Below are 15,483 nucleotides of genomic sequence, written 5' to 3' on the forward strand. Positions count from 1 at the left end.
GTACAATTTGAGACTTTTGAATAATTTAACAATAGTAAAAATGGACACGTTAAACAGAAGATAGATGATATGAGAGAACACTGACTTTTTCTGACCATTTTTGGCTTTGAAAACAGGATGTAGAAAAGTATATAGTCACATAGATTTTTTTCTGATAGAATACTTACTCTAGGGCGGCGCCCATGGCTCAAGGAGTAGGGCACCGGTCCCATATGCCGGAGGTGGTGGGTTCAAACCCAGCCCTGGCCAAAAAAAAAAAAAAAAAAGCTTACTTACTCTAATTTGGTGTGAGAATATTCAACAGTGTGAAATGGTGCAACAAATGTAAGAACAGAAGTTTCACATACTTTTGATTTCAAGGCTTTCTGAGGCATTTTTGAAGAAATTTGGAAACTCAATTGAAAAGCTTATGATTCCATGCTCTGATACCGAAGACTGTCAGATCTTGGTTGCTTTCAATTTTGTCGTATGAGAATATAAAAGACTAAAATCTCTAAGGATTTGGAAACTTTTCATTTTAGTGCTTATTATAAAGGACTTTCGAAATAAAACTGCAAACTGTTATTATGAGTTTTATTTTTAAATTTACACAGATGTCAGATAAGCATGAGGAAAAGAACTGTATTTAAAGACAATTAGATCCAGAGGAGTTACAAATGTTCATCCATCCCAAAGATTTTGTCTGGGTATTCCTTCCTTAGCTGTCGTCTCGCAGCTACTGTTGATGCATAGATGACGTATCCCCATGAAAGAAAAACGATCGCGAGCAGCAACTGAAAAAAACACATACAAAACGCTAAAAGGGACGTGAAAGCAAAACACTACCATAGAGTGCCAGGTAATTCCCCACGCCCCTGTCAGGTTACCCTGTACCACTGCTACGCGGTACTTACAGTGACAAATTCGAATAAATAGAGTTCCAGAGGCGGGTACACCCAGCAACTATTACGTAACAAGCGGAAGAGCGTATCCTCCAGGAAGGGGTGGAGTCGAGGTGAGAGGGTGAAACGCTTAAATCAAGAATGGGTTTTGGAGTTTCGGGGCGCTGAATAAATAGGGCCCTTTCGCCTGCGGGCCTAGGCAGTCGACACCGTGGAGCTCTGCCAGACCTGGAACCTACCGCTGAATAAATCCAGTCCAGGGTGCGGCGACTCACTGGCTTCATGGTAAGGAAACGGCGGCCGGTTGGGGGAACAGGCGGGAACTGCGGGCCCTAGAGTAACCTCTCAGGCGGTGCCTACCGGGCAGCTGCGGCCATCTTTCAGCCTGGCGCGCATGCCCGCCCCCTGGCTTCTAGGAGCGTGTTGTGCAGTCTGGCTGGCATCTTCCGCCCGGAGTTGGGGGTGGATCACGTGATCGGTCTCCGCCTGGAGTTGAGGATGGGATCACGTGATCCGGGGCCTAGCCCGCCTTTTAGGGAAAGAATGAAACGAGAAAATACGTTAAAAATTGTTTTTTTCTTTCTTTTTTTTGCCGCTTAGGGAGGTAGGCGTGCCTCCTCCATTGGTTTTCTTTCTAGTTGCAGTGAGGTATTAATGCAGAATTATGTGCTGTCGTGTGCATTTAAAAGTTAACTTGAAAAATAATGTTTTGAATATTATACTGGCGTCTGCGGTTGAAGAATTATCATTCACTATCCCCCGTATTTGTTCCCACATAATATAGCTAGACGTTTGTGTGTTCGTCTTTGGCATAAATAAGAATGCCACCCACTATATAACAGTAACATGATTTTGGGAATTCCTGTCAAGTCATTCTCCAAGAAACTTACGGTCTTTGAGAACGCAGTAGCTTGTTGATGTAAATGATGCTTCCAAGAAGAAATACGTGGCACGCGTTACCCACCGTAATGTACCAATCAACAAGTGTTTGTTGGGTGTTTAGTCGGAGCTTAGAGAGGCAGCAAATATGAAATATTAAGCCCCCAAATACGACAGTTTGGTACGCGAGGACACCAAGGTCAGTTCTAGAATGTTTAGTGCGCTCACAGTTGAGGCCCGAGTAGTAGAGTCTGGCAACGAGCCTCTTTAGTCTGACTTTCTCTCGGTATACATCTCAAATATCATTTTAAGAGTTTAATCTAGATTTCTGGCAGAGGGACGGGGAAAAACAAAAATCATATCCGTTTGGGTAAGTACAGACCCTGTTCTGGTAGACCATCCTGTTTCTCTCTAGAATGGAGCAGATCTCTCAAGACTTTGTAGGGTAGATACTGAGTGGGCTCTGGTTTTGGATCCCTTTCGAATCCTGTTATTTCTAGGTGTAACTAGAGGTGAGACCCCCTGTAATAGATACTTTATACGCTATAGAGATAATTTTATTTATTAACTTTCACAGTTCGGTGAGGTTTAAATGCCATCGAGTTAATTACTGTGTTTTCCGGCCAAGTTAGGAGCGAATCTTAAACTAGTGTCTTCATAACCCCCATAGCAAGTAATGAAACAGGGACCGTAGTGATTTTTGCCCTGGAGGTTGGCGTTGCCTTCGGACCGATTAAAGAGCGGTGGGGGAAGGGCTGGGTCTCAGCGGGAAGGTGGGCACCGCCCCCAGTGCAGGCTATCTCCTGCGCCTGCGTTACAGAAGGCGGGTGCTGTGTTTTGACGCGCTGGGAGCTGAAAGTGGGTGCGTTTCTCTCTGCTCCGCCTCTAAACTGCCATTGGTGACGCGCGCTTTACATCACAGGGGTCGAAGCAGCCGCTGGGGTCTTCGCTTTCTCGCGAGGAGGGTGAAACGCCCCGGCCTGCTCCGGCTGCTGAAGGTAGGCGGAGAAGTCGCCGGGTACGCCTCCGCGGATCCTGCAGCCACCGACCCAGCTTTTTGGGCCGTCGGGAGCTTGCTACGAATGCCCCAGCCGGGTCTGCGCCGGCATCTTCCGAGGTAAGTGAGGTTTGGAACAATGGGGCGCGGGGGTCGGAAGGGCTACGCGGGTTGGCTCTCATGCCTGGAGCGAGGCCCGGGAGTGGAGGGCTGCGGTCTCTGTCCGAAGTGTGGTGCGGCCCTGGGTGGGCAGGGCCCTTGTCCTGGCGGGCGGCTTCTGCGGCGCACCTGTGGATTTGGTGCTGGTGGGCGGGTGAGGGTTACCTTTCCAAGAAGCGCTCCCAAGGGGCGCGAGCCTAGTCGAATACTAGAAAGAGTTTGGTCTGTGGGAAAAAACAAAAACCGCTGGGACTGATTGGTGGCGTCCTCACTGGCAGGGCGTGTGACCTTGGGTAGGTTTCCTAAGCCCCTGCCTGGCCCTTTCTGTAAAATGGGACTAACAATATTTTACTTCGTTGTGTTTATGTAATGCATATGGCGCTTATCTTTGATACTGGCCAGCGTCAGTTCTTAACCAAAGGAAGCGACTATTACTGTGACTCCTGGAGTTGTCTGCTCTGTGTTACAAGCGCTGGGCTGCTGGGCTTGACTGCCTGTGACTTTTTCATATATCCAGTTAACACAGCTTTCCACGTGGGCTGTTGATTTGTAGACTGCAACGGGGGTTCATTGCTGAGATGAGGCATGTAGTGATTTAAAATGAAAAGGAAATAGACTTTGATATTGGATTTTTCAAGATTTTAGAGCAATTAAGAAACAGCTACGTAAATTCTTTTTGTTGTTGTTCGTTTTTTTGGAGACAGTCTTTTACTTTGTCACCTTCGGTAGCGTGCTATGGCATCACAGCTCACAGCAACCTCAAACTCTTGGGCTTAAACGATCCTCTTGCCTTAGCCTCCCAAGTAACTGGGACTATAGGCGCCCCCCACAACGCCCGGATATTTTTAGAGATGGCGAGACGTCTCGCTCTTGCTCAGGCTGGTCTCCAACCTGAGCTCAAGCAATGTACTCTCCTCTGCCTCCCAAGTGCTAGGATTACGGGCGTGAGCAATCCCATCTTGCCTGTGAGATGTTTTTGTTTTGCTTTTTAGTCCATAATCATACTTATCTGGAATGAGTTACTTCAGAGGCAAACAGTTTCCAAGCACTTCTTTCTATTGCTAGAATTAGAATTTTGTTGATCCTATAACTTTTGCGTTCTCTTTTGGAATTGGTAATTAAACTTCATTCAGTTGGGTACAGTGATTTCTTTTCTTTTTTTTTTTTTTTTTTGTAGAGACACAGTCTCACTTTATGGCCCTCGGTAGAGTGCCGTGGCCTCACACGGCTCACAGCAACCTCCAACTCCTGGGCTGAAGCGATTCTCTTGCCTCAGCCTCCCGAGTAGCTGGGAGACTACAGGCGCCCGCCACAACGCCCGGCTATTTTTTGGTTGTAGTTCGGCCGGGGCCGGGTTTGAACCCGCCACCCTCGGTATGTGGGGCCGGCGCTTTACCGACTGAGCCACAGGCGCCGCCCGGGTACAGTGATTTCTTTAAGGTGACACCAAGAACAGTAGCTGGGACTACAGGCGCCAGCCACAACGCCCAGCTATTTTTTGTTGTTGCAGTTTGGTGAGTGCCGGGTTTGAACCCTCCACCCTCGGTATATGGGGCCGGCACCCTACTCACTGAGCCACAGTCCGGGCCAGATTCTGGCCAGCTACTCGGGAGGCTGAGGCAAGAGAATCGCTTAAGCCCAAGAGCTGCTGGAGGTTGCTGTGAGCTGTGACGCTACAGTACTCTACCAAGGGCGACAAAGTGAGACTGTCTCTAAAAAAAAAAAAAAAATTCAAGGTGTCTTTCTAGTTTATCCACGTGTGTCTTTTTAGCCACTTGGCTTAAATATGTTGAGTATAATAATTAGGTATGATGATTATTTGGTATTTATACACTATTCCTTGGGCCCTTATGTGTGATGACACAACCAAAATTAATTTTATTTTCACTAGAACATGAAACAGTGTTGAGTTCTTACCGTACACCAAGAACAGTGCTAAGGTTTACATGGAGTACATCCTTTATGCAACCACTTTTTCAGATGTGTACTGTTCATTTACTCCATTTTAAAATTGAGAAAAATTTGAGATTATGAGAAATAAAACTTCCTCCAGGTCACACAACAAATAAATGGTAGTGATTCTTGACCCCATTGGATGTGTGTTAGGATTAACATCACTCCCCCAGTGTAATCAGATGGTTAAATTTTATGTGCAGTGAATGACATGGAAGATGACTTTTATAGGAAGTCTGACTTTATAAAAAATATATATATTTATAAAAAATATAATTCTACAAAGCAGTCCTACTTTGTTTACATCATTGTAGTTTTTCAGATGTTGATGCACTTTTTTTGATTCCAGTCTCCTTTATCTTCCTCTATGAATTTTTCCTAGATAATGTGTGCTTCTTAATGATTTGAAATTCCCCTAAAATTGTGACACGAAGGATTCTATTCTTCTTAAAAACCAGCCAATTAACTTAATCAGTTTATTCTGAAGATTCGGTAAACTTGAAGATTTGGAGGCAGCTTAGGGAGTGGGAAGATTAATGAGAACTTAATTAAAACTGATTAAGTTCTGATTAATCTTCTATATGGAAGAATTAATTTATAGTCCCCAATTCTTTTTTTTTTTTTTTTGAGCCAGAGCCTCAAGCTGTCGCCCTGGGTAGAGTGCTGAGGCATCATAGCTCACAGCAACCTCCATCTCCTGGGCTTAAGCAATTCTCTTGCCTCAGCCTCCCAAGTAGCTGGGGCTACAGGCGCCTGCCACAATGTCCTGCTATTTTTTGGTTGCAGTTACCATTGTTTGGCAGGCCTGGGCTGTATTCAAACCCACCAGCTCTGGTGTATGTGGCTGGCCCCTTACCTGCTTGAGCTACAGGCGCTGAGCCTATAGTCCCAATTCTTAGACTGTTGGGGTAGGGAAACCTTTACAGACTTTTGGAACCTGAAGCACTGTTTACATCTGTCCACCTTTGTTATCTAAACCCAGAACCTCTCCTGCAAATCTGCCAGTCTTAATCTTTTAACCATTCAGGTTTTTGTCTTGATTTGTGTTTTTTCTTTTTTTTTTGCAACTACTCCAGGACAGGAACCTTGATTTGTATTTTTAAACACCTTTGTTGAGATACAGTTTACATTCCATTCATAAAGTTCGCCTATTTAAAATATTCAGTAGTTTTTTAGTATTATTTACAGAGTTGTGCAGTCATCACTAATCTAATTGTAGAACATTTTCATCTCAGACATCTCATTACAGTCCCTGCCAACCACTAGTCTGCTTTCCACCTCTGTAAATTTGCCTGTTCGGGACATTTTATGTAAATCGCATCTATGTGGTCTTTGTGACTTATTTTTTTCTCCAGTTTATTTTGAGATTTTTCGACTGATGCTCCATGTGAATGTTCATATACAAGTTTTTGTATGGATATATTTTAATTTCTCTTGGGTAGATCTGTAAGTATGGAATTGCTGTGTCATATGTTAATCTACTTCATTTGCATTTTGAGACACATTTAGCATTCAGTGATGATTTTAAAGGAGGTAATCCCTTATTTGATGATAGATAGGCTTTGCTGTTTGATGTTTCTGATGAATACTATTCTTTGTAGCTAAAGATTCCTATGTAGAAATGAGAGAACTCTAATTTATTTGTTCTTATTAGCTGTTTGGGAGGACGTTAGCAGTTTTCTTTAACCTTAACCTGTGAAAGTGGTTAACAGACTTATAAAACTAGATGGAGAGAACTAAGGTTTCATATTTTTAAAAATTCTTCATTGATATTTTATTTTATTTGAACTTTATACTATCTAGTAATTTCCTTTAATAATTTATTGTGGGCTGTAATTTTTTATACTATGAATAAATTGGAAATGTGTAAGCACAAATTCCACACTAAAATTCTACATTCCAAGGAAATAAATGAAGATAAAAAATATTGATTTGGAATCACCAGTTTTTTACAAGTTTAATAATCTCTTCATTGTATGGAGAAGAAAACTAAAGTCTAGAGTTATGTGGATTTCTTTGGTTTATAGAGCTAGTTTAGGTAAAACCTGGTTTTCAGACTAGGTCTCCTTTCCTGCTCTTCTCTACCTCTTCATTCTTACACATGCACACTGTCTTTGATCCTAAAGATTCCCCTCCACCCCCATGGATGGATTTGGGGAAAAAAAAAGATACCTTAGAAGGGGAATGCTGGGAGAGTTATATAGTACTAAAGTTCAGTGTTTAAGTATATTAATAGAAAAGAAATTAGTATTATGAATTTATGATTCTGTTTTTCTAAACCTGTTAAATATTTCATAGTGGTGATTTTTGCATTTCAAGTTGAGAACATAGAAGACTAGAAGTATTTAGACCCCTGAAGAAACATTTCATTTAGCCTTTAATTCTCTATTGGAAAGCCAAAATGCCCTAATGAACAAGTTAAGTTTGAAACCCATTATGGAATACTTAGCTTTTCGCCATAGTTTTTTGTTGTGGATTTTGTTTATTGGTTTTTCTTACAGTTGTTAAGGCCAATGAGTCTAATTAGAAAATTACAATTCTATTATTTGACTGACTTGGTATAAGTTGACTAGTGATAGAACATCTATGATAGAGGAGGTGGAGAAAGATGACTAATAGACCCAAGGGAACATAAAGGAAGAAACTAATATTTAATGTATACAAAGTGGTAAGTATGGAATGCAGCTAAAAAGGGGTTTATAAGATTAGGCCAAAATATATATAATACATTATAATATATAATATCTAAAATATATACTGGATATATAATGCATACTGGATTTCAACTGTGGCAAATTCATTTTGTAAGTTGTGAGCCAATGTAAAGTGATACATTTAAAACTAATCTTTTAACACCCAAGTGATTCTTGTGGAAAAAGATAATAGGGAAGGGGATCAAAACATGATTTCATGATACTTAGTGGCTTGATTTTTGAAGATTTCTTAGGAATGCTGAAAGGAATGAGTGATTAACTGGATATAATAGTGTAGTAATAACCATAATGATGTAGTAGAGTAATAATAGTAGCAGCTAACATTTACTCAGCATTTACTATGATCCTCTTATTTAATTTTCACAAAGATTTTTTTTAGTAAAAACCTTTTGCTGTAGAATTGGTTTAAACAGTTGAAATTTCTGGGATGTAAATTCTATCTCACCACTGTTTTAGTAAGTACATATACAGTATTATCACATAAATCAGTATATAAACTAATATTAGGGCCATATATGTTTAAAAGTTATAAAACTATACATAAAAATAACAAGTGAGGAATGTGGCATTTTTTTATCTTTGGAGTGTTATCTTTTGTAATAGAGGAAGGTAAGGATCATTTTTAAAAGTCTGGAATAACCATGAGAAAAGTTGAGTAGTTAAATGGATGGATATATGGGTACATTGAATGTTTTCTTTGTACTTTTTCATATATGTCATATTGGAGTGTCCCATAATGTTGAGAGCTTACAACGTACCAGGGACTTTTTCTAAGGGCTTTTTACATCTTCACAAACCGTGTGTGTCAGGTTCTATTATCATTGACCTACAGATGAAATTATAGCACAGAGATAATAACGTCCACAGCTACAGTGTGGAACTACAATTCATTCTATCCCAGGAAGTGTGGCCTTAGAGCTTGTGCTTTCAGCACTACATTACTATGCCTCACTGCCCCTTGATGTTACAAAAGTAATGAATCACTCAAGTATTTTCACCAAAGTATGTTTCAGGTCTTTATTTGCATTTTTGTTCAGATGATTTAGTCATTTCTCTTTTATTAGGTTACTGATATATTTCTTTCCCTTTTACAGATAATGGCATCAGCTGCTAAGGAATTTAAAATGGACAACTTTTCACCTAAAGCTGGCACTAGCAAATTGCAACAGACAGTACCAGCTGATGCATCTCCTGATTCTAAGTGTCCTATATGCTTGGATAGATTTGATAATGTATCTTACTTAGATCGCTGCTTACATAAGTTCTGTTTTCGCTGTGTACAGGAATGGTCAAAAAACAAAGCTGAGTGTCCATTATGTAAGCAGCCCTTTGATTCTATTTTCCATTCTGTGAGGGCAGAAGATGACTTTAAGGAATATGTCCTAAGGTCTTCATACAATGGTTCTTTTGCCACCCCTGATGGTCGACGATTTCGCCGTCCTCTAAATGCTGTTTATTTACCTAGCAGTACCATGAACAGAAGAACAACAACTCCACCAGATAGTGGAGTACTATTTGAAGGGTTAGGCATTTCGACAAGATCTAGAGATGTTGAAATGCCTCAGTTTATGAGACAGATTGCAGTAAGAAGGCCAACTACTGCTGATGAAAGATCTTTGCGGAAAATTCAAGAACAAGATATTATTAATTTTAGACGAACTCTCTATCGTGCTGGTGCTCGAGTTAGAAATGTTGAAGATGGTGGCCGCTATAGGGATATTTCAGCTGAATTTTTTCGTAGAAATCCAGCTTGCCTGCACAGATTAGTCCCGTGGTTAAAACGGGAACTTACAGTTCTTTTTGGAGCTCATGGATCTTTAGTGAATATTGTCCAGCACATAATCATGAGTAATGTTACTCGCTATGATTTGGAGAGTCAGGCATTTGTATCTGATTTAAGACCATTTTTACTTAATCGAACTGAGCATTTTATACATGAATTTATCAGTTTTGCCCGCTCTCCTTTTAACATGGCAGCCTTTGACCAGCATGCCAATTATGATTGCCCTGCTCCTGCATATGAAGAAGGCAGCCATTCTGATTCTTCAGTCATAACTATCTCTCCAGATGAGGCTGAGACCCAAGAGTTAGATGTTAATGTAGCCACTGTTAGTCAGGCACCATGGGATGATGAAACTCCGGGACCATCTTACTCAAGCTCAGAGCAGGTACATGTTGCGATGTCTTCCCTTTTAAATACTTCTGACAGTTCAGATGAAGAACTTGCCACAGGCGGAGCCACTTCTCAGATACAAGGATTACAAACCAGTGAGGACTTAAATAATGACAGTGATTCTTCATCAGATAATTGTGTCATTGTTGGTTTTGTTAAACCACTAGCTGAGCGGACCCCAGAACTTGTTGAACTGTCCTCTGATTCTGAGGAAATAGGCACTTATGAGAAAGTAGAGACAGGGAAGACACAAGAACAAGACCAGTCTTACAGTTCTGGTGATAGTGGTGACAGTAGATGTTCATCTCCACACTCTGTCCTTGGAAAGGATGAGCAAATAAATAAAGGTCATTGTGATGCTGATACAAGAATCAAATCAAAGAAGGAAGAAAAACGATCTACATCATTGTCATCTTCCAGAGATGTAAGCTCATCTATGAGAGGAGACAGCGTATATTCTCCATATAACCATAGACACAGGAAGAGGGGAAGATCAAGAAGTTCAGATTCACGTTCCCAGAGTAGAAGTGGGTATGATCAGAGGAATCATAGAAAGCATCACGGGAAGAAAAGAATGAAGAGCAAGAGATCTAGAAGCAGGGAAAGTAGACCAAGAGGAAGAAGAGACAAAAACAGATCAAGAACTAGAGATAGCAGCTGGTCAAGAAGAAGCCAAACTCTGTCTCTAAGTAGTGAAAGTACAAGCAGATCAAGGTCTCGTAGTAGTGATCATGGTAAAAGAGTATCACGGAGCAGAAATAGAGATCGATATTATTTAAGAAATAATTATGGAAGCAGATACAAGTGGGAGTACACTTATTATAGTCGAAACAAAGAGAGGGATGGCTACGAATCATCTTACAGGAGGAGGACTCTGTCCAGAGCTCATTATTCCAGACAATCTTCAAGTCCAGAATTTAGAATTCAGTCCTTTTCTGAAAGAACAAATGCTAGGAAAAAAACTAATCACAGTGAAAGGAAATACTACTACTATGAAAGGCACAGATCAAGGAGCCTGTCTAGTAACAGATCAAGGACTGCATCTACAGGGCCTGAACGAGGGAGAAATGAAAAACCTGGAGGAAAACGAAAATACAAAACGCGGCATTTGGAGGGTACTAACGAAGTGGCTCAACCATCGCATGAATTTACTTCTAAAGTAAAGGCCAGTCATTACCAAAAATCTTCATCAAAATTGGATGGAAACTACAAAAACGAGAGTGACAGTTTTTCAGACAGCCGATCATCAGACAGAGAGACAAAACACAAGAGGAGGAAAAGGGCCCGGAGCCTGAGTGTAGAGATAGTTTATGAAGGAAGAGCTACTGATACGAGCAAACATCATAAAAAGAAAAAGAAGAAACACAAGAAGAAGCATAAGAAACACCATGGAGATAATACTTCACGTTCCCCAGTTGTAATTACCATTGACAGTGACAGTGATAAGAATTCTGAAGTAAAAGAAGATGCAGAAGGTGACAATAATAGACCTCAGGAACCTCTGCAAAATGAGTTTTTGGCTCCTTCCTTGGAACCCTTTGAAACTAAAGACATAGTTACAATAGAAGATGAATTTGGAGTCCTGGATAAGGAGTGTGATCTTACCACACTTACCAACAATTTCAGTGATGCCAACAAAACTGTAGATCATATTCCACTCCCAGCAGCTTCAGTTGAACAAACTCTTGATGTAAGAGAAGAGAGCACCTTTACCTCTGATTTGGAGAAGCAGCCTGATAATGTTGCGTCTTTTCAGACTGAGCCGTCAAGGCAGTTGCCATCTCCACGGACATTAACGTCAGTGTTTCTTGGTAGAGACTGAGATGTATCTTAAAACTGCCAAAGCATCTCATTGAGAATTCTGGTGGTATGAAAAGGAAGAAAAGGAACAATGTCATCAATTATAGTCTATTTAAAGATGACTTTCGTTGAAAACGTTTTTTCCCCTTTAAATATTTTAAGTGAATTTTTTTTTGGTGTTAATTTGTAAAAAAAATTATTTGTTCAAAAAGTTATGTATGTCCCACCCTCAGAGATATGCACTTTTAAGTGAAGAAAGTGATATTGTTAGCAGTTTATTTAAAACTTGGGATCCTTTTTAAATAAAAATATAAATTTTAGAAGTTATTTCATAAAGCCATATGGTATTGACATATTTTTGAGGTAATGAGTATTTTTGAACTTTTTTTTTTTTTTTAGAGTTATTCTGGAAATGTGTTATAAGCTAGAAGAATCCCTTTGGACAGTCTTTATTTTTCTTAAAATTTGTATGACTCAAAACCAATACTTGAGGCATTTTAATCTGCACAGTTTATCTTGACTTCTGCCAAAAGAAAAATTTCCAATTTCCTTTATATACTTTATCTAGACTGTCAGTTTAAAAAAAAAGTGTATCAGCAAAAGAAAAAATAAAACAGTAACACTTTAAAAAATCAGAAATTTTCTTATGTAGCATTGCTTTAAAAAGATGTTAGTAGAGTCAGAATTTTGAAAATAGCTAAGGACATAGTTGTGTCATAAATCCTAAATTTCAAGTGATCTTCATTTACAAATACTTTACAGTTTTCATGATTATTTTAGTTCTTTAATCACATCTTGAGGAGTATCTCATTCACTTGTATTTTAAACCAGTGCTGTTTAGTAGTGTTTTGTTTACTAAAAACACAAAATGCCCTTGCCGTATTTTTACATTTACCAATGTACAGAGTGGCTGTGTTTATCTTGCTTGAGAGATGAGACGATAAAATTATATCTAGACTGATGTAGGAATGCTAGTGAACAGCACAGCTTGAATGAAATCTGAATTCAGCCTTTAGTTTGCCTTGCTTCCACATATGTTTATTCAATAAAAATGGGAATGCCTGGTAAGTGAGGAGTTCTGTACTAGATTTCAGTGGTAGAGCAAAGCAGATACATTCCCTTGGGGGGCTTACGAATTATTTAATTAAAGCAGAAAATACAAATATGACATTACAAACTATAATAAATTATCTGAAGAAAAACTATAATTCCTTACAACAGTATATAACGGGGCCTGATCTTAGATGGAGGTAATAGTTGAATTGGCATCCAGAAAACAAGTACACATTAACTAGGAATAGAATTGCTATTAGCAGAGGAAGATATGAACAAAGATCCAATGGTAGAAGGGAAGCCTAGCGTATCAAGAACAAAAAGAAAGGCAGGATTAGTCAAAGGACAATGTGGGAACAGGATTCGTAGGCCATGTTCAGAATGTTCTAAGGATAGGACAAAATTGGTTTAAAATTACCAGAATCTCAAGTTTATGTTGGCATTTTTTAGTAAGCTCAGACATTAAGAAACTGGAAAGACTAAGGTTGATCGAGAATACACATTGAAAATATGGGATTACTTTGTGATTACAATATTAACAAGTATTAAAAGCTAAGAAGGCTATTTTATTCCACAGTGTGGGTTTCACATCATGTTTTCAGTTGAATATTTTTTTTTTCTGTAGTTTTTTTTTTTTTTTTTGGCCGGGGCCAGGTTTGAACCCACCACCTCCAGTATATGGGACCGGCGTCCTACTCCTTTGAAGGCCACAGGAGTCGCCCCTTCAGTTGAATATTTAATGAGAACAATACATGGTACCATTATCCTCTTGGGTGTTCAAGCAGAAAATTTCCAAGTCCTCCCTGTCTTTTAGTCTCCTCATCTAACCACCAAATTCTGGTCATTAAATATTTTTCTAACATTTTATTGTGTTTATACCATCCAGTCTAGGCTGCCAAGATCTGTACTTACACTACCATAATGGATCTGCCTGCATTGACTCCTTTTCCTTCCATCCATTCTTGATTTAGCATTTAAAACATCTTTTAAAATTACTTTTTTCATTTCATTCCCCTATTTAAAATCCGTCAGTAGCTCCCCATTTTCTGAGAGTATTAAAAGCAGTCAAGGGCGGTGCCTGTCCCATATGCTGGAGGTGGCGGGTTCAAACCCAGCCCCGGCCAAAAAACCACAAAAAAAAAAAAAAAAAGCAGTCAAAAAGTTCAAAAATGTGAATTGGTTTACAAATCCACCTTATTGGGTTCTGGTCCATCTTGAGCATTTCTCTCACCTCATTTGTGGGAGGGCTATGAAGATAATTATTCGCACTACATCGGAGCCTTCATACATGGCATTTTTCTTCTGATGGAAGCTGAGCTCCATCCTGGCTAAACTAGGTTTCTGTTAAAAGTGTGCCATCACCACCATCTTGTTATTTCCCCTTACTTGCTCTTTGAACAACCCTAGACTCTAGAACACCTGTGACAATTGGTAATTGATTACTAAAAGCCTTGTCTCCCACCAGTCTGAAAGTGCTGTGACAACTCTGTTGAAGGTGTAGTGCTACATCCTTTTCACTTCACATAGAAGTGCTTAAAATACTGGATGAATGGATAGATCCTGGAGATTTTAGAAATTGATGAAAATTTGCCTTCTGTTCTCAAGAAGCTTCATTGTCCTTTAGCCTAATAGTGTATTTTAAGCAATACACTTACTCCTTGGGAATAAGAGCTGAGTCTTTTCATGCTTTTTCATTAATGATCCTGCTTTGAAAACTTGTTACTGCTTTTTACCTCCTAAGTAATGAAGTTTGACTTTCTCAGCTCTTCACGCCAGCCAGTCCAGGGCATTCTATAGTAAAGATGAGCAATGGGTGTACAAAGGGGCAGGGGCTATGCCAGACAAGCTGATGACAACTGCACACGAAGGGAATTCTTCCTTCATGAGGAATAATTGCAGTCTCCTGCCATCACAGAATGGAGACATGCTGAGCCAGCCAGTAGCACATCTCTGGACTTGCAGATGTTTTCAGAAGATACTTTCAGGTGCTATAACCCAAGTCTGGTCTGGTTTGGGCTGTTGCTAGCCCTGTAGCTAGAGACAGGGTTTTCTTTGTCAAAAACTTGATTTCATCAGCATTCTGAGTGTAGATGCACCTTTCGATGGGGGTCCTAGAAACCAGACCATGAAAGAATACAGATTAAACTAGAGGCAGATAAAATCAGAAGAGGTTTTTTTTTTATTGTTTTTTAATTTAAAATGGGAGAGAGGCTTGAGCCTTTGGGAAAGAGTCCCTGACCCAGGAAAGGTTGAAAATAAAGGAGAACAGTAACTGATGAAGCAAAGTTCCTGAATGGGAGGGTTGAACCAGAATATAAGCAAGTGAATTAGCAATGCATGGCAAAGGCAAGTCTTAACTTTAAAATGGCAGGAGGTCAAAGTAGATATGTGGGAGTAGATGCATTAAGATGAGATATGCATACCCTAAAGCCTCTCTTCATGAAATAGGAAGAATGCCATCTGGGAATGATGGTCTTGAGTAGACTCCATCTTGAGAGGAGCGGAAGGCATGGAGAGCACCAAGAATTGCTGATTAATGTTAAGGCCTCACCTGAGATGCAGTGTTTAAGTATGTGGGACACAAGATCTGTGATTCCTTCTTGTCCTGGAAGCGTTCAACACTGTAGGAGTAGAAATAGAAACTAATATTGGACATACAAGTACTATGTGAATAAGTAGATGGATTTATCTGCAGAAGTTCTGCTGGACATGAGTAGTAAAAGAACAAAGCAGTAAGGGAGTTGAGGGAGATACTGGTGACAGTAGCCAAATTTACACATCTGGTATCTGGGCTGTGTAGGGAAGGAAGTATAGCTATGACATGATCAATATCTTTGGAGAACATGGTGATATTAAGGGGTTCGTGAGAGTGCC

At 39.9% G+C, this 15,483-nt stretch overlaps 2 protein-coding genes across 3 annotated transcripts; one reads left to right on the forward strand and one right to left on the reverse strand.

Annotated features, from left to right (window-relative positions):
* Positions 1-552: 552 nt before the first annotated feature.
* Positions 553-1,965, reverse strand: SMIM27 (small integral membrane protein 27). 2 transcript variants are annotated; one of them, XM_053570999.1, is made up of 3 exons: positions 1,772-1,965; positions 1,121-1,410; positions 553-773 (listed from the first exon to the last, which is right to left on the reverse strand). In XM_053570999.1, the coding sequence occupies exons 2-3, from the start codon at positions 1,163-1,165 to the stop codon at positions 651-653; spliced, it is 168 nt and encodes a 55-aa protein (XP_053426974.1). In that variant the 5' UTR covers positions 1,166-1,410; positions 1,772-1,965; the 3' UTR covers positions 553-650. The 2 variants fall into 2 exon arrangements, 1 of the variants encoding a protein (XP_053426974.1); XR_008375715.1 differs by lacking the exons at positions 1,121-1,410; positions 1,772-1,965 and adding an exon at positions 894-1,031.
* Positions 968-13,184, forward strand: TOPORS (TOP1 binding arginine/serine rich protein, E3 ubiquitin ligase). Its single transcript, XM_053570984.1, has 3 exons — positions 968-1,166; positions 2,683-2,877; positions 8,678-13,184. Exons 1-3 carry the CDS (start codon positions 1,164-1,166, stop codon positions 11,576-11,578), a joined length of 3,099 nt encoding a protein of 1,032 aa, XP_053426959.1. The 5' UTR covers positions 968-1,163; the 3' UTR covers positions 11,579-13,184.
* Positions 13,185-15,483: the final 2,299 nt, after the last annotated feature.

Source organism: Nycticebus coucang, chromosome 2 (genome assembly GCF_027406575.1).
Source record: "Nycticebus coucang isolate mNycCou1 chromosome 2, mNycCou1.pri, whole genome shotgun sequence".
Classification (NCBI taxonomy): Eukaryota; Metazoa; Chordata; class Mammalia; order Primates; family Lorisidae; genus Nycticebus; species Nycticebus coucang.